The following is a 19,560-nucleotide window of genomic DNA, read 5'->3' on the forward strand; positions in this document are numbered from 1 at the left end:
TTTTGCCCATTTATCTGTCACAGTCTTGTCTTAATGTTAGATGTTAATCCTTTGTTACATGTGTTGTAAATATCTTCCCCCATTTCAGTTTGATTTTTCACTCTATGAAGACCTTTGATGTTCCAAAGTTCTTAATTTAAAAATGTTATCAATGTATGAATTTCTTAGGACTTAACCTTCTGATTTTATATGCTTTCATTTCTTTTTGTGTATTTGTTTGGGACTTTGGCGTTCTAAATCTGTAGATGGGTGTTTTTAATCAATTTTGGAAAATTTTCTCTACTATTATTTGTTCAAATGTTGCTTCTATTTCTATTCTTGTGAAAGTTTGATTAGACATGTTTTGCACTTCTCCCATTTAACTTCCTTGTCTTTTGATTCTGTCATTTTTTTTTTTATCTCTTTGTTTTTCTGTGCTGCATTCTGTGTAATTTCTTGAGGTCTATCTTCACCTCCCTGTATATTATTGTTTAACCCTTTTAATTTTTTATTTGAGTGCTCTCTTTTTGTTTTCATATTGACCTGGCCATTTCTGATAGTTTCTTGTTACTGATGTTTTTAAACACTCTATTTCTTTGAACACTTTAAATATATCGATTCATATTTGCTGTTTGATAACATCTGTAGCTGCTGTATTTGTGAGTCTGATTCTACTTTTCAACAGAACACTGCTCATGGTGACTTCTTTCCTTACAATTGTGGGCTAGTCGGGCTAGACTAGCACTCTTCAAACTGGAGTAGGCAAATAATTCCAAAGGAATCAATTTTCCAATTCTTGACTTCCGTGTTTTCTTTCCAAAAACTGGTCTTGACAAAGCTCCTGTGATCAGGGTAGCAAAGTAGTATATAATATGCTGCTTATCTTTTCCTACATCCTGTTCACAATTGTGTTTCTCCCACTTTAATGGAGAACGGCATACTCTCAGGCATCCTGAGTGTTTTTATGTTGTATTGCCTTGAAAGAGAAGGTGGAAAATCCTCCAAGGTATCCAGACAAAAGAAACAATTCAAATTACCGATGTCAGTGAAGCCTCCATTAATTAAGGCATTGGATAGACCTTCCTATCTTTCCTGGTCTTACATTGAAGAAAACCAGCCAGAGCAAAGAATAAATACTTCATTCGAGAGTTCAACACCAGCCTGACCAACATGGAGAAACCCTGCCTCTACTAAAATTACAAAATTAGCCGGGTGTGGTGGCGCGTGCCTGTAATCCTACCTACTTGGGAGGGTGAGGCAGGAGAATCACTTGAACCCAGGAGGCAGAGGTCGCAGTGAGCCGAAATCATGCCATTGCACTCCAGCCTGGCCAACAAGAGCGAAACTCCGTCTCAAAAAAAAAAAAAAGCTAAGCATGAAAGGTTCCAAAAGAGCATTCTAATTTGGGGGAAAGGGGGTGGAACTTTGTATGAGGGGGATGCTGGGAGTCACCTGGAGTTGTATATGGGGGATGCAGGGAGTCACCTGGAGTTTGTCTCTTTTCAGGAGCAGTTGGTCAGTGGATCTCAGAAGAGGGAGGAGTTATTCTGGGATATTAGCAGCCGTTGTTAGGTCATTTTGGATTTTATCAGGAGGGTGAGGAGGAACAGTTTGGGGCCAAGGTCATGTGCAAGAAGATGTGAGGAAGATTAGCTGTAGGGACAGGGACATGGAGGGACCACAGTGGGAAATCTCAGACTTTCAGAGTCTCTTACATTTATACATATATCTGTTAAGGGTAATGCCTCATGTTAAAAAACTGTCCTGTGTTGCAGTATTCTGAATTCTCAAAATGATAAAAATTTTCATGAGTTGACCTTACCGCCTCATTCTGCATGCCTTTTAAAGAATACCATTCTTGAGTTGAGAGCAAAACCAAGAACAAAGGAGAAATACTGAAGGTGAGAGAGTACCTTGTTTCATCCAAGCAAGCTCCTGCAAGGCTCTGCAGCTTATTGCTGTTTTAGAATTAGAATTCAGAAATAAAATGGGGACATGAATTGACATTCCAACTGGAATATTAACTTGTATTTCTCTGAAAAAGTAACTCTTACTTGGCTGATAGGTTTGGCGTTAGCAACTGACAGTGCCTTTTAAACAGTATGGTAGACATTCTCTTTAAATTAAATGAGCTAAAATCTTCAGCTCTGAGTTTTTTTGTTTTATTCTTCTGGAAATACATTTAAAACAGCTTGGCCGGGCGTGGTGGCTCACGCCTGTAATCCCAGCACTTTGGGAGACCGAGGTAGGTGGTTCACCCAAGGTCAGGAGTTCAAGACCAGCCTGGCCAACATGGTGAAACCCCGTTTCTACTAAAAATACAAAAATTAGCTGGGCGTGGTGCAGGTGCCTGTAATCCCAGCTACTACGGAGGCTGAGGTGGGAGAATCGCTTGAACCTGGAGGTGGAGGTTGCGGTGAGCTGAGATTGTGCCATTGCACTCCAGCCTGGGGAACAAGAGCAAGGTTTTGTCTCTAAATAAATAAATAAATAAATAAATAAATAAAATAAAAAGAAGAAGGAGAAGGAGAAAGAAGAAGAAAGAAGAAGAAAATAAAGTCGCTGATAAGATTAAACCTTATTTGTTACAATTTTTTTTTTTTTTTTGCTGAGAGACGTTGGAACAAGTATTTCAAGTTTTCCCAATCTTTTCTGCATCCTACAATAAATAAGAAGGCTCTGATTGAAAGATGATGATGAAACTTTGTAATATATTTTTGCATACATCACAGGAATTGAGAAAATGAGTAATGGTGGGGTAAAAAATCCTTTTTAATTTTTAAACAAATTTTAAAGTGGGCCTAATTTGTCAGCTTATAAATTATTTAAAATATTCGATGATAGATGATTATATGGTTTTTAGCCTATAACCCAGAAATAATTTAAAGAATTTGGTGATTTTTCTGTGTAACGTCAGAAAAACTGGGATTTCGGGGAGATTATTTTTTGTGAATTTAATTTATAAAAATAAAAATAACAATAGAACCCCAATAGTCTCCTCTTCTTCATTATGGGAGTAAATAATATTAATACATAAATATTTGATTTAATTCATTGTAAGCTGTATTGCCAATACAATTTTATTTTTTATATTTAATGATTATTGAAATGTGTGTTATTTTTGTTGTTTTGATCAATTATGTGTTATAACAATTGCAGACTCAATTTTGGAAGAAGATTTTAACACTTAGCACCTTATTTCACAGGAAATTTTGTAAAAATTTAAATTTCAATTTTCAATCTTTTGTTGCAGAGAAATGTGTTATGTTAATCAAGTAAAAATTTGAGCATACAAATCTATTCCTTTAAAGTGAAATTCTGTAGGCTAAGTAAATGGAAATATGGGTTAAAAGAAGAAAATAGTGTAAAATTTCTGACTCTTAGAAAAGAACTTTTTTGTATTTTAAAACATGATAAATATCAAGTTGCTATGATATTTTAGTTTGAAAGGTATAACTTTTGTCAATATTTGATGAAGTATAGAAATCACATTTTTTGTACCTGTGAAACCTTCTTGTGAAAAGATGTAGACATCAACATAAAAACGTATTAAGGGATACATTTCTATACTCTTAGAGCATATAATAATTTTATAAATTCCTAGAGCAAGGGAACCTTTTTTTTTTTGGTGAGAAAAAAATTCAAGATTATTTTGCAGAACTACTTGCTGATTCATAAAAGCTCCATGGGCTATGTGCTACCCTCTGCCAGGAATCCTTCTGCATTCCTATTAATTTGACTAACTTTCTGACTAGTACAAATTTTACTTCCTACAGATTATTTTTCATGACCTCTTAAAGATGATCTAGGAATTGTTCCTGTGTGCCCCTCATCACATGTGTTATAATATAGACATCTGTTTATCTTTCTATCTTGATTCTCCTGGAGGACAGGGATTATCTTTTTCTTTTCTTACCAACTGACACATAAATGGAATTTATAAATTCTTAATGAATGCCTCCTCTCTAAATATTACTAATAGTCCACTAAAATGTAAACTCTATGAGAACAAGAGTATGTCTTACGATGATCATTGAATTTCCAACTCCTAATGTAGCATCTAAGACATGATAGATAACCTGTAAAACCTACCTGTTGATTGAATAAATGAACTATACAGTAATTCACAGCTTTTTTTGTTGTTGTTAATGTTCTACCACAGATCAGTGACAAAAAATAATGGAAACAATCCCAGTACTCTGTCTTAACTCATTACCTTACTATGTTTATAATAAATTTGTGATTGAGTCATAGGTCATTATCATATGATTTACACCTTGTGCCCTCTCCTTTCTAATATTTACATCATTTCCAAAAATGATTCACTTCTGGCCTTAATGGGAATTTTCTAGTGTTTTATCACTTTTTAAAATTACCTTAATATTCCTACATTTCGAAGTTGTTTGGTCTTGTTTTCTTTTTAAATCAAGAATGAATGTTGAAATAATGTATATCAAATTACTTTTGACCATTTTTTTTTACTGTAGTTTTTACTTTTTAATGTAGTTAATGTTTTTAACTTTTTAATGTAGTAAGTAGCAAAATAGTAAATTTTCTCATATTTGAAACATCCCTCCATTTCTGGAAAGAATTCCATTAGTTTTTGCATTTTTTTTTGTAATTAAAGTTTTACCCTTGAAATAGTTGTAGGTCCACATGCAGCACATGTAGTTGTAAGAAATATTGCGGAGAGATTCTGTGTACCCTTTACCCAATGTCCCCCAGTGATAATATCTTAAAAAACTAATAATATACCCTAAGCAGAATATTGACATTGGTACAATTCACTGGTTTATTCAGGCTTCCTCAGTTTTACATGTATTTGTGTGTGTGAATGTATTTAGTTCTAAACAGCTTTGTCAGGTGTTGATTTCTGTACCCATTACCATAGTCAAGATAGAGAATAGTTAAGAATTCCTCTTGTAGCCCTTTTATTAATACAACCTACCTTCTCCCTTTCGCTACCTCACCCCCATCCCCTGGTAGCCAATAACTAGTTGTCCATTTCTAAAATTTTATCATTTAAAATGTGCTGTTGGCTTTTTTCATTTGGCATACACTCTGGAGATTTATCCAAGTTTATTCCTTTTTTAATGCTCAGCAGAATTTCACAGTATGTGTGTACTATAGTGTAACAGTTCAATCATTGAAGACATTTAATTTGTTTTCAATTTGTGACAATTATGAATAAAGTGAATATAATCACATATAGCTTTTGTGCGGCCCTAGTTTCCATTTCCCTGGGATAAATGCCCAAAAATGCAATTGCTAGATCATATGGTAATTGCATATTTAGTTTCATAAGAAACCGTCAAACTGTTTTCTAGAGCAGCTGTACCATTTTACACTCTTATTGGCAACACGTGCATGATAAGTGATCCAGTTTCTCTTCATTCTCACCAGCATTTTCTGTCACTATTTTTAATTTTAGTGTTAATAGGTACAGTGATACCTCATTGTGGTTTCAATTTTTCTTTCCCTGATAGCTGATAAAGTTGAAAACTTCTTCATGTACATAATTATTTACCATATGGGTATCATCTTCAGTAAAATGCCTGCATGTCTTTGCTCATTATTGTTGAGTTTGAGAGTTCTTAATATATTGTAGTTATGTTATCATTTTGAGATTTTTACTAACAACGTTACTCTGGTTTCTTAGATATTGTTGAGAAAATTATTCTTTTTCCTCAAATGTGAGTTGGGTTAAAAAGGCAGCAGATTTATCGCTTTTTTTAGATTTAAAAAAAATCATTGATTCAACACAACTTTGGACTTTTGGGGGAAGTTACATTTCTCAATTTCTTCCATTAGAAAAATATTTTCCTCTTGAGCCATTGTTGATATAGTAGAGTTTTCTAGGAAATCTTTCATTTCTACTGTATTTTGAAATTTATTAGCTGAAAGTTAAAAACTTAATCTTTCTTTTCTTCTTTCATATGTCTCATAATCAACCAATCATAAAAGTTTTAAAATTGTTTTTATTTTCTCATTTTCTCTGTTACTGTATCCATACCTTAGGCATTCTAAGCTAATGTCATAGCTTCCCAGTTTTTGCTTCAAACATGTAATCCCTCTTGCCACTAGAATGATATGCTTCTAATGCTTAGTGAAAATAACACGGAGTAAATGATGGAGTGGACTGTGAACGTTTAGAAATTGTGTGTGACACAAGCAGTACAAATTAACAAGTACTGTATCAGGAAAAAACATTTCCAGTAGATGAGTGACAAAGAGCCAATATCCCCAATATATAAAATGCTTATAAATATTCCTTAAAAATAAAAAAGATCCCCATAGACTAAAAATAGGTGCATACAACTACTTAAAGAGGGAATACTAATCATTAGCATTCATCCTAGTTAGTAATAATTGTAAATTAAAATGGAATAACAATTTTTGACTAAAAATATGACTCAGTACAAATGAGTATGTGGTCAGATCCTTGCTGTCATGGTTGTGTGATTGGTACAAAGTTTGGAAAGCATTTAGCAAAACGTAGAGTATCTAATTCGGTAATTCCAATTTGGGGAAACGTGTTCAGGAAATAACCATACATTTAGTAAGACCTTTATGCAGAATTTCCTGAATGATTATTTATACATTTGTGATAAGCTCAAAATAACCTAAAATATATATCATTATGGAAATGGCTAAGTAAATTATGTTATATCCGCTGCATAGAAAGTAATGTAATTGTTTAAACATTACAAAGCATCTTTTATAACATGGGAAGTTTACATGAAAGTGTAGGATACGGAATTATTATACATGCAGTTCCATATGTCTATCTGAAGAAATCTTTGTCTTCAGTGACCCCTCATGATTTGAGTTCTGAATCACCTTTTGTAGTTTTACAAATTAATTTCACTTTGCTACTAAAACATTAGGCACTTTGTGTTGTCTCCAAGCCTTTTAACATTCTACTTTCTCTGCCTTGACACCTCTTCTCTTCCCACTACACTCACTAGATTTTTATCCTTTGGGTACTAGCTTGAATGTCACTTTCTCTGGGAGGCCTTTTCTTAAGTCTCCTGGTTTTAAGGTGTTTCTTTTTGTTCTTTGTACCTTGGTGTAGCTTTACCATAATTGCTTTTTCATTTGCTTGTCTTTCTTCTAGACTGTAAACTGAGGAAGGCTTACACTCTGCTCCAGTCTTTATTCATTTACTCTGCCTGGTAGTGCTAGGCCACTGGAGATATTTACATATTAAAGAACAGGTGCTCAAAAAATGTTAGCCAAATTGACCTGAATTTTAAGGCAGTTGTGGTCCCTAGAGGGAAGCATGGCCATATAGTTGTCACCTAATAAGGAAGGCAAACAACTAGCATTCTTATAGCTGATTGGCATTTTAACAGTGCTTTCTTTCAGGATGTCGGATTTGATCCTTACAATCTTTGTAGTCCTTCTGTTACTAAGTGATTGAACCAGGACCCGAATAACCGAAGTCAGATAAAAAAAAGGTTAAATGAAAAATTGTTGGTAGTAGCTAGTAATTAGAGAACCAGTTATTGAGTGAGCCACAGAGTAACTAAGGGGAAAGGGAATAGTACAATCCATGACAAAAGAAAAAGGCAAAAAAGCCAGTGAAATAATCTGGGAGATTCCCTAAGTGGAGAGTGGAAAATGAAGGAGATGCTTTCTCTTTACAGTATGTCTCTGAGCTCCATCTCTTTATTTTTCTTTAATGAAGCCCGAAAATATTTGAATCTGTACTAAAAGTGGGTACTCTTACATGAATATTTTGATTCTGCCCGGTTTAGTACTGTGGATAAAGCTAAACTCGGAAAGAACTTTCCCCTTCCTTTTTCATTTTGCCATGAGTAAATGTGTAAAATCTCAAGTTTCAATTTTTAAAGCTTCCTCTAGGGGGTGACATTGTAAAGTTAATAAAGGTTTAGTGAAAGTATATACACAGTCTCAAGAGTCTTCATTTGTTTATATCATCAGAAAATTAAATATAGTACAGTTGTTCAGGAAGCTGTAAGTATAAATAAAGTTATTTCAGTTCTGAGATGTTACAGGACATTCAAGTAGAAAATATTAATTTAGTGTAAATGCTAAATAATGGATTTCTTTATTGATAGATGGTAAACTACATGGATATTAGCATTAATAATCACTTGCTCATGTCTGTAATCCTGGCACTGTGGAAGGCCCAGGTGGGTGGACCACGAGGTCAGAAGTTCAAGACCAGCCTGGCCAATATGGTGAAACCCTGTCTCTACTAAAAATACAAAAATTAGCCAGGCATGGTAGCGTGCGCCTGTAGTCCCAGCTACTCGGGAGGCCGAGGCAGAAGAATCTCATGAACCCAGGAGGCGGAGGTTGCAGTGAGCCGAGATTGTGCCACTGTACTCCAGCCTGGTGAGAGAGCGAGACTCCATCTCAAAAAAAAAAAAAAAAAAAAAAAAAAAAAAAACTTGCTTTTTATTATTTTTTGTTGTGGTTAATCACATAGAAATTGGATTTTAAATTCATTCAGACAGATTTAACTAAACCAATAAAGAGAAGCAGTTCCTTTCAGTCTTTGCTGGTTCCTAAATGATAAACTAGAGTCTATAGTCTTATTGCTTGAGTACTTACTTTTTTTTTAATTAATAAGCTTTCTCAGGGTACTTTACTGTAGCAAAGACAATAAACACACAGAATGTTGGACTGCTGATTTATCCGTTAGCCTTCCATTCCTCTTATGTTTTGTGAACATACATGCAAACATAAATTTTATTTTTTTTAAATTGTCATTTAATACTTTCCTTTTTGAGTAATGTCAACTCATTTTACATCTCTTTAGAAAAAAACGTAAAGTCAAAGGGGCTATGGAGTCAAATAACACATTCTTAACTTTCATTTCTTTTTTAGCATTCATAGAAGTTTAAGCATCTTTGATAAGGTTTGTCTTCTATGACAATTATATTTGGCTACTGAATACCCAGTGTAACACATAGGACTTTTCACTCTCTCTTATTGGAACTTGAATGCGTTCTAGCCCTGTGTGCGCATTGGGAACATTTCAGCTTATTGAACAGGTTTTGTTCATTCTTTGGCCTTGAGGAGCTTCCCCCTGCACACCACATGTTAGTATTCAGCTGGGTCTCCAGGTTACCCTTATTCAGATTTCTGGGTTTTTTCCTGCACAGCTCTCTTCTCTTGAGAACTCTACCCCTTAATGTACAACTGCGTCAGTCTCCCTGAATTCACTCCAGTGTTTTTTCAGCCCAAGAGGACTGTTTTCTGCTTGGGACTCCTCTTCCTTGGCCTTAGTTTGGCATGTGCTTCCAGGCAGAATGCTGGGTTGATCATTGGTGCCACCTCATTTGTTTCCTTTCTCCAGGTATCATGGTCTTCCTCTGTCTCTGTTGTCTGAAAGCTTGTTTCATATATTTTGTCCAGATTTTTTTCTGTTTACACTGGGATGATAACCATAGTTACTTCATTAAGTCCAGAAGTAGAATCCGTGTTCTCATTTTAATAATCAGATCATCACTTAGTGTTTGCTATGTGTCAGCACAGTGCTAATATCCAGAATCCCAGTGATTATCTGTTTATTCTGTGGACAATGAAAAAGCCAGATATTCTTACCCTATACTTTGATTTTCATTACATCATTTAATAGGAAGTCAGGAGTGACTTTTTCTTAAAATCACTGTTATGATAGGAGTTCCAAAAGTTATCTGTTTAATGAAGGGACGAGTGAAGTAAGTATTCTTCATTAGCAGGCATTCATTCATGCTTCCTTCCTTTTTCCTTTTTTTTTTTTTTTTTTTTTTTGGTCAAATAGTGTGCTTAAATTATTTAATTTGGAAAGTAGTTGGATATATTTTGTGTAAAAACTGTGTAATAATCATTGACTCAGAAAGCCCTTCACAAAGGATGATACTAACCATATAGAAGAGATCTGCAATATACTTAGGAATAGAATAAGATTCAGTTCTATTTTTTGGAATAAAATTTGCTTTTATGTATCAATATGTATTCTATTGAGTGCCACATTTTTTAACCTATCAAAGCCTCACTCCTCACAGTTGCTTTTATATCTTTTTGCATGTGATTTTATCATGCATATTTCATAGTTTTATGTTCTTATGGATAAGCAAGGATGTGTTAGAATGTCAGTGTTCAAATTCTGAGGAACTCTGGATTACACATACCTTCAGAATTAGTAAATGTTTGTTTTCTAAATGTCTCACATTAAATTAAAGTCATGTTGGAAAGTATTTAATCCTTTTGCAAATATGCTTCATTACTCATCAAATATATTTATTCATAAAAATAAACACATTTCCTTGATGAAATAAATCAAATATATTTTTGTATAGATGATTTTAGCTACATGTTTATTTGTTCTGTTTTTGTAGGTATTTTCCATGTTAGACATTAATTTTTCATCCTATTGCTGCTGCTAGAATGAATTACTTGTCTCAGAGTTCTTTATGAAAGAGATCCTTTTTTCATCCCTGTGGCAAAAAGATGTTTTAGTGTACTTAAACTGAATTTTCTTAAATGAATTCAAGGAATTTTCCTTTTTATTAATAGTAGAAAATGTATCTTATGGTAAATTTTTTGTACTTAAGAATTCTTTGCAACATAAGGTATTTAGAAATATAAAAGCCAGGCCGATTTTTGTCCTAAATCTTTTAATGCTGAGAGGATCCAATTCTTCAATTAAAGTTATTACCATATAATAATGTCCTTGCAATTGCAACTACTAAATATGCACACAAACTAAGAAAGAAATGAATGTGGGCCAGGCTAATTAAACTATATTATTATTACACTGTATTTAACTATTAGTTATCTGGATTAGGTTAACTTCAAAAGGACAAGAAGTGGAAATTTTGTTTATATTTGTATGTGCTGTATTAATTATCTGCATGTTTGCTTAATGGTTACATCCTGAAATGGCTGTCACTAAAGCCAAGGACAGTCTTGGAATCAACCTTATTTCTTTACTGACTGAGTTGTTCCCTATATTTCTTCCCAAAATTGATCTATCAAGTAGCTAACTCTGCTCCATGAATGGTAGGCCTCACATAGTGTTCACTACTGTGGTTAAAGAAAAAAAAAGAGAGAGAAAGACCTGTGGGGAGATGACACTGTTGGTACCATCCTTCAAATTATCATTTTTTTATATTGGTCAGTGCACATTTAGTTCATGAGTAATTACCTAATTTATATGTATGTTTGGGTAAGACAGTTGTCTTAGAGATTAAAGTGTGTTTGAAATAGTCAATTGGGGTGTTGGGAAAGCAAGTATCAAGCCCATTTGAGATTGATAATTATGATATTTGTAATGAAGACAATCTGTCATCAGTTTCTGCTACTTGGATGCAGGTACAGAGAAAGAGGATAATTGGGTTTATGTATAAGTATGCTTTTGCCAGAGGGATGTAATAAAAAAAATTTAGAGGTAGAAGGAGATAGTAAAAGTTCTTAAAATGTAACATCAAAGCTAGTTGCAGAGAGAAGTTAAAGGAGAGAAGACTGATAGTAATGAAGAAGTAGTAAGAAGCCAATGAACTGGAAACCTATAGTAATGCACATAGTTGAATGTTGGAAGAAGAGATTATGTTTAGAGAGTGGGTGCTTGATGTATTGATTTTGGCAGTAGTTTGAGATGGCAGTTTATTTATAGAATGACCACTGAGTGAAAGAGAGCACATAAAATTATTGGAGGTCAAGGGTCAATAAGAACTGAGAATATGGGCTGTGTTTACATTTGAATTTGATTTACTCTCTTATTGCAGAAAATCCAAAATAACAATGGGTAAGTAAAATAAGGATTTACTCTATAATTTAAAGGAAGTCTGATGTTGGCAGTACCCTGTGCTAGTGTACCAATTCCAGTAAGTCATCAGGGACCCCAGCTGATTCCAGTTTCAAGTCTACCAGCCAGCACACGGTTACCATTTGCAAGGTTGCTTTGTAGCCTAAGATAGGTACTAGGGCTTCAGTCATCTAGTATTTATATTCTAGGTAGTAGGGAACAAAAAAGGGAGAGGGTCTGCAAGATATTTCCCTGCTGTCATTCCCCCTTTTGTGGAGACATTACAACAGTCTTTCCTAACTATTTCTGGGTACATAATATTAGTGTTGGTTACATGGCCATACTTTGCTTTGGAGAATACTGGGAAATGTACTCTTTGGGCTAGGTACATTACAACTCCTTAGTAATATAGCAGCTTGCCAGTCCTATGGAGGTATGTGATGGATTTTTTTTTTTAAGTTACTAAAGAGGACTGCAAATACAGTGATTTCTTCAAGTGATATCTGCTTTTAGTTAAGAGAGAGAAGGAGAAGGAATCAGAAAATATAGAGGAGTATGCTGATGAAAAGCAGTGGTTCCATGGGATTTTGGTAGAAGATCTGGGGGTGTGGGGAAGAGGCATGGACTAGGTTGGGGCAAGAAAACATGGTTCATAGTTGAGAGGGGTGAGGATGCCATAAAGCAGCAATTCTCGACCTTTTGATCACCTATCCATATGAGTTAGAAAAAACATTGAACACAAATCTGCAATATGTAAACTATTCATGAATTACATTTACATATTGATGTACTAATACTGAGATACATAAAATATAAATTTTTAAAGAATTAGATAAAATATCAATAGAAATGCTAATATTTTATTTTCCATACTCTAGCCAATTGTTTTGCCAATCCCTGGGATCATATGGGTCTCAAGGACCTAGCTAGCTTCAGTATAACTTAGGGTGGTGGCTCTCTTAGGGGAATATGAGCCACCTGGCATGGAACCGATCCCACTTTCTGCTAGAAGTATCCTCTTAAAAATAAGATAAAGGATACCTAATATTCTTTGGGAAATTTTGGCAATACAGTAAAATACAGTAAGCTTAAATTTGAGGAGGAAAGAGCATATTAAGATTTATAGATACTGTCTTGTGAGAAGGTAACATTTAATCTGAGATCAAATTAGAATCCCTTTGTATGTCAAAGTGATCTCCAGTGCTAGTTAGTGTGCAGTGAAAGCAACATGCACTACACTGGGTAGCAGTAAATCTCGGTGACACTTTTGGAACTCTGTTTTTTTCTCTCTCTCTCCTTAATATCTAGATGGATCGAATCCTTAAAATTGATATGTGGTTATGAATACATTATTAAATGAAACTTCAAGCTCTGTAATGTGACGCCCTCAAAGCCTAAGCACTAAAAAGCAGTTCCTCCGGATAAAACCATTAAAATTAAAATTAAAAACACACAGATATGATAAATAGGTAACTGTTTCACGCATGTATTAATTTTTAAAGAGAATTTTTGACATGTAAACATAATTGTATTGGAAATTCTGAGAGTTACAGATATTCAGCTTTGTTATAAAGCTCTAGTAAATCAAACAACAATAGACCCGTAGAATAGCACAGCAGGGTAGGCAGTATACAGAGCTGGGCCCTATTATACCATGGAAACTTAATATATGATAATGAATGATAAAAATGACATTTAAATCAGTAAGACAAAATGAGCTATTCTTTCATTCTTGTGTTTATCTATTCAGAAAATGTTTATCAAGGGCCAACCTCTATCATAGATGCCAGGGATACATCAGCAAACCAAATAGACTAACATCCTTGTCATCATGGAGTGTAAATTCTAGTTAGGATAGAGACAGAATAAACATGTAGAAGTTTTCATTTGGTGGGGGAACATTATATCTCTACTTCATACTGTGTAAGGAATTGCTACAAGTCAGTTTGTTTAAAAGCAAACCAATTTGGCAGAAGATTATTTTATTTTGATAGCTATCCTTAATTCATAAATGAGAATATAGGGCTATTCAGTAAATGCCTAATAGTTTTTTAGTGGTTAGGAAAGAAAATGTAAAATCAAACAGAGTGCTTTTAGTCTTCAGGTTGATAGGAATGTAAGTTTAATAAGTTTTTTTTGAGTTTAGGCAAAATGAGTGCTTGTATATGTTGCAGATACAACTGTGTATTGATACTTTTGTTTTGGGAGCACAGCTTAACAGTAGGTCTCAAAATGAAAAAGGGACAGAGACTATGACCCAGGAATCTCACCTCTTGGTTCCCCTGGGAACTCTCTTGCATTGTGCACAAGGAGGTATTTTGCAATTCATGAGTTTTACCATCAGTCTTCATTCAAAAATTTCATTGCATTTTGTTGTTGCATTTATGCACAACATTGGTTATAATGAAATTTTGAGAGCTGCCTGAATGTGCTTTTGTTACCTTGATGCAGTCATACTGTAGAACATTAGCACTGACACAGATCTCCAGGACATATTGTTGAATGTAAGGGGTAAATTACAGACATCGTATGTATACATCATCGTATGTATACATCAGTGGTAACAGCAGTTACCACCAGAACTGTTCACAGTTCTTATCACTGGGAAAGCAACAAAAATTTAGGTCAGCTATTTAGGTTTAGCCTTATCTCAGTTGTTTTTATTGACTCTTTAAAGAGAAGATATATTTATTCAAAGAGAGAGTATATGTAAAATTACTGTAGCAATTCTTTCTATAAACCGCAGTTCAAGTCTCATTTCCCACTATCCCAACCCATTTTGTATATTTTGTCAGTATCACTTATTTGGCACTTGGCAGGTGCTCTTGTACATATGGTTGTTTGCTGTGTGCTTTGTCCTACCAATTAAATTATAGTTGCCTTTGACAGCTTAGGACTACCTAGACATTTTTTTTTTTTTTTAACATAATGCCAGAAGAGAAAGCCTTACTTGATTAAAAAAAAAAAAAAAAATTATCATTATGGATATCTTGCATTCTTTGAATAATATTTTTGTGCTTTTTAGGTTTATAACTTCCAAAGTAAATCAGTTTTATTTCAAAATGTACTTGAATTTTAAATTATTTATTAGCAATTATATTTTAAACACTTGTAAATATGGATTTTTAAAAATGAAATTGTTCAAATTATCTTTTCTTTCTAGGTCGTTTATATGCAATGCAAACTGGAATGAAGATCGATAGTAAAACTCCTGAATGTCGCAAATTTTTATCAAAGTTAATGGATCAGTTAGAAGCTGTAAGTTGAACACTAATCATTTATTTTCTGGTTATGATTAAAATACCATTTTATTCATTTGTGTGTCTGTGTTGTCATTTTAGTTCTTTCCCTTGGCAACAATCAACAATGCCATTATACCTGAGGAAAAACTAGACATAAGTTTTTTTCAATTATTTGCTGTATACTTCCAGAGGAGTTATGAGTGTTAATTAAAATATGTTCAAGTATCTTTGCATATACCATCATATCTTGTTCCACATTATTATAGATAGCCTTTGGCTCATCCTTTTATAAGTGAAAAACCTTTTCTTTTTTTTTTTTTTAAATTGAGACAGGGTCTCGCTCTGTCACCCAGGCTGGAGTGCGTTGCAGTGGCGTGATCTCTCAGCTTGCTGCAACCTCCACCTCCCAGGTTCAAGCAATTCTCCTACGTCAGCCTCCCAGGTAGCTAGGACTACAGGCACACACTAAACGCACCCAGCTAGTTTTTTTGTATATTTTGGTAGAGACGGAGTTTGACCTTGTTGACCAGGCTGGTCTCCCACTCCTGACCTCAAGTTATACACTCACCTCATCCTTCCAAAGTGCTGGGATTACCGGCATGAGCCACCATGCCCAACCGTGAAAAACCCTTTCTAACCTTCCCTTGCAGTTACATGGGTGATTAATTTGGGAATCTTAATATTTCTTGTAATAATGAAATAATAGGGTGTGTTTTTAGTGAAAGGAACAATGAAGGAAATGATGCCAATTACTTATCTTTTCTTCCTCCCTCTCTGGGGTCCCAGGGCAAGATATTCTTAGGGTTTAGGCATCCTTCCCTCCTAGCAGGAAAGTGGTAGGTGACTAATTAGTCACCTTCTTGAACCTAATATAACTTCACAGATCACTGTAGAGGTACTTACTGAGAAGTGCCTATTGGATTGGATGTCAGTGCACAAAGACGTCAGTGCCAACCTTAGTAGTCTACAGTGCCTACCTGTAACTCCTGGACTCAGCCATACCTGGTTTCTCTTCTAACAAAGTCAGGGTGCACTCATTAATTCATCTCTTCCAAGACTGTTACATTAATAGTCGTGACTTACTTTTTATTTGCTTATTTAGGTATCCAACCTTAGGAGAATTAGAAACCTATTTATTCTATCAGTTGTATTATTTTGCTTTGAGAAAATTTAGGCAAAAACCAAAATGAAAACACTTATACTAGTCAGCCCAGAGCTTTTCATTTTTTTCATTGTTTTTATGTATTTTTAGGAGGTTATCATTCAAACAAGACTTACGCGAAGACAGAACTTCCTACCTAGTTGTATAAAGCAGCCATGGGCAGTAGTGTTCTCTCACTTGGTGTGGCTCTCTGGCTTATTGACTCCTGTCATCTGCTACTGTTAACTACCCAAAATCAGCCTCATGGCAACACTGAGGAAATTCAGCTGTTCCTGGAGCCTATCTGGCCTTCCCTTTCTACAGCTGCTTCTGTGGATACAAGATAAATTTCAGTACTCTCTGTTTAGGGAATGGGTGGGGGTAGAAGGGAGAATGTTTCTCACACATAGCAGTATATTTGTAAAATCCAACTCTAGCATTTTGTATAGTATAATGTCTCTTTTTTAACTTCACTGTATAGCAGTAGTAGCTCGGATAATAGTTCTTGGATAAGACAAAATTCAAACAGTTTTCTGAAGTGTAAAATCACATTTATAAAGGGACTCATCAGGAATTTATCACTACGTACATTAAATGACAGGTAGGGTAAGTTTATTCCATGGTGAGGGCACACTGTAATGTTTGCATTACAGTTCTAAAACTTCAAATATATTATGTTTTGCTGTCAGATATTTTCTGATGAAGATGAGATGAAGTGGCCTACTCTCACTAAAATTATTCTATAACAAAATCTGCCTTTACAAATGATTTTGCAGTTTAGATACATAAATTACTGTTATCTGTGGGGATTTTTTTTTCTTTTTTCTGTTTTGTTCAGGATAAACATAGATAAAATTGCCTTAAATTTCAGCGTTAAATCTCTTCTGGACCATAAGTTATTCTGTTTAATTATGAAAGTATTTACTTTGCTGATTTTATGAAGAGTCCTGGGGCTTCTTTTAATTTTAATTTTTTACTTTAAAAAAAAAAGCAGGTTTTCATCAACTAGTATGATGCTCAGATCTGATACTCCAGGGAGTTATTTTATTCCTGTATTGTAGTCTGAGTAAAAATTAGGAACTTTTTTTTAATGCTTTAAATTATTTTGTCTATAGAAAAGGGCTAAAAATTCACAGATATAAGTTGCATTGATTGCAAGTATATATTTGTCTAAATTTTAAAAGCTTCCATAATTTGATTCTGAGTTTGTTGTCTTATACCTTACTTAGAATTAGATCTTTTTTGTTTTTTACATGATGTGCTGTGAGAGACATTATTATATTATTATTATTTATTTATTTATTTATTTTTGAGACATAGTGTAGCTCATTCGCCCAGGCTGGAGTGCAGTGGCACGATCTCGGCTCACTGCAAGCTCCTCCTCCCGGGTTCATGCCATTCTCCTGCCTCAGCCTCCCGTGTAGCTGGGACTACAGCTGCCCGCCAGCATGCCCAGCTAATTTCTTTTTGTATTTTTAGTAGAGATGGGGTTTCTCCGTGTTAGCCAGGATGGTGTTGATTTCCTGACCTCGTGACCCGCCCCCTTGGCCTCCCAAAGTGCTGGGATTACAGGCATGAGTCGCTGTGGCCAGCCGAGAGATACTATTTTAGGACATGATGAACCTTCTAGTCTTTTTTTTTTAAGATTTGACAGAAGAAGTGGGAATAAATTAAAATGTTAAGTTATATATGCCTAGAAATTATTTTCTAATTCTGTTTTTAGGATAACTCATAGTTTGGGTAATAAAACATCATTTTGAAGTATTTGATGCTTCCTTCATATGGATAATTGGATATGTTGTCGTTTTATGCTTGGTTATTTTGATTGTTAGAGCTAAATTATATTTTCAGTTTATCATAAGTGTGTTTCTTCAAAGTTGTAAGCATTGGATTTTGTTTTAAATGCATTGGGCTGAGGCATAGCAACTCTTTTTGCAAGATTTCATTGATAACATCTTTTATTGAAATGAATGTAAAATAATTTACTTAAAATGATTATTAGAATTATTTGTAATTAAGCCAACACTTCTAAGAATCCAAAATCATAAGCTATGTATCTGATTTCATTTTAGCTAAAGAAGCAGTTGGGTGATAATGAAGCTATTACTCAAGAAATAGTGGGTTGTGCCCATTTGGAGAATTATGCTTTGAAAATGTTTTTGTATGCAGACAATGAAGATCGTGCTGGGCGATTTCACAAGTAAGTAAAGAGAAAAATAAAAATTATTTTATTAATTTTGTAACTGTATAACCAAAAGTAACTAGTTTTCTCTGGAACACTTTCTAACCTGCTGATTGATTTAGGTTTTTTTAGAAAAAATTATCGAACCTCACAGTGATTTTAGGTTACAAATTCTGGCCTTTCTCTTAAAAGAAAATGGCTGAAAGAAGAAATACCCAAGGCAGATTTATTTACTTAGTAAATATATTCTACTTAGCTGTTTTTTAACATTTTGTAAAATCTGAGTTGATTTTAGCCAAAGTCACAGCCTCGCCTCATGATTTTGATTTTGATTTTGATTTTGAAGGTACCCACCCCAGTCAATTCAAATGATTTTTCAGTATAATATTTGCATGTAAAGAAATACATTATGGTTTCATATGGAGTCAGATAATACTATAATTACATTTTTCTAAAATCAAAAACATACAAAAAGTTTTGCTGTGGCACATTTACTTATAATATGAGCCTCGTTACTTTCTCATAGTAACAGATTATAAAACCATTTTTGTTACTTTCTTGAAATCTGATTTTATTTAAAACATTAATTTCAGAGTGCTTTTATAAAGATAGGAATTTTTTTTTCTTATAGCTACATGACAAAACTACATTTTAATGTGTTTCATATTTAAACTAGATCGACTCTCTTTTCTCTTCCAGAAACATGATCAAGTCCTTCTATACTGCAAGCCTTTTGATAGATGTCATAACAGTATTTGGAGAACTCACTGATGAAGTGAGTGTACATTCTTTATTGTCTTAGCCGAAGATCAGTAACGTTTCTGTTTATCAATATTGTTATTGCATTGTTTATTTACCGCAGAATGTCTGTCAGAAATTAATGCAAGCAAAAAATGTAATTTTGCATTTTTTATTGGCCATTTTCAAAAAATAAATTATTTCCAATAATATACTTTAATTTTGTACTAAGTTCTCTATTTTTATTTTTGTGTTTGTTTTTTGAGACAGGTTATTGCTCTGTTGCCCAGGCTGGAGTACAGTAGTTTGATCTCAGCTCACTGCAGCCTCACCCTCCCCGGGCTCAAGCAATTCTCCTGCCTCAGACTCCTGAGTATCTGGGACAACAGGCACAAGCCACCATAGCTGGCTAATTTTGTATTTTTTTGTAGAGACATGGTTTTACCAAGCTGCTCTCGAACTCTTGAGCTCAAGCAATCTTGCCTGCCTCAGCCTCCCAAAGTGCTGGAATTAC

At 34.3% G+C, this 19,560-nt stretch overlaps 1 protein-coding gene across 1 annotated transcript in view; it reads left to right on the forward strand.

The window, feature by feature from the left end:
- VTA1 (vesicle trafficking 1) overlaps nt 1-19,560 on the forward strand; it is a 76,890-nt gene that overhangs the window by 2,321 nt on the left and 55,009 nt on the right. Inside the window, exons 2-4 of the mRNA XM_038000813.2 lie at nt 14,907-15,001; nt 18,199-18,326; nt 19,008-19,083. Coding sequence (XP_037856741.1) covers nt 14,907-15,001; nt 18,199-18,326; nt 19,008-19,083 — 299 coding nt within the window. The remainder of the gene's footprint in view (nt 1-14,906; nt 15,002-18,198; nt 18,327-19,007; nt 19,084-19,560) is intronic.

The sequence above is a fragment of the Chlorocebus sabaeus genome, chromosome 13 (assembly GCF_047675955.1).
Source record: "Chlorocebus sabaeus isolate Y175 chromosome 13, mChlSab1.0.hap1, whole genome shotgun sequence".
Lineage (NCBI taxonomy): Eukaryota > Metazoa > Chordata > Mammalia > Primates > Cercopithecidae > Chlorocebus > Chlorocebus sabaeus.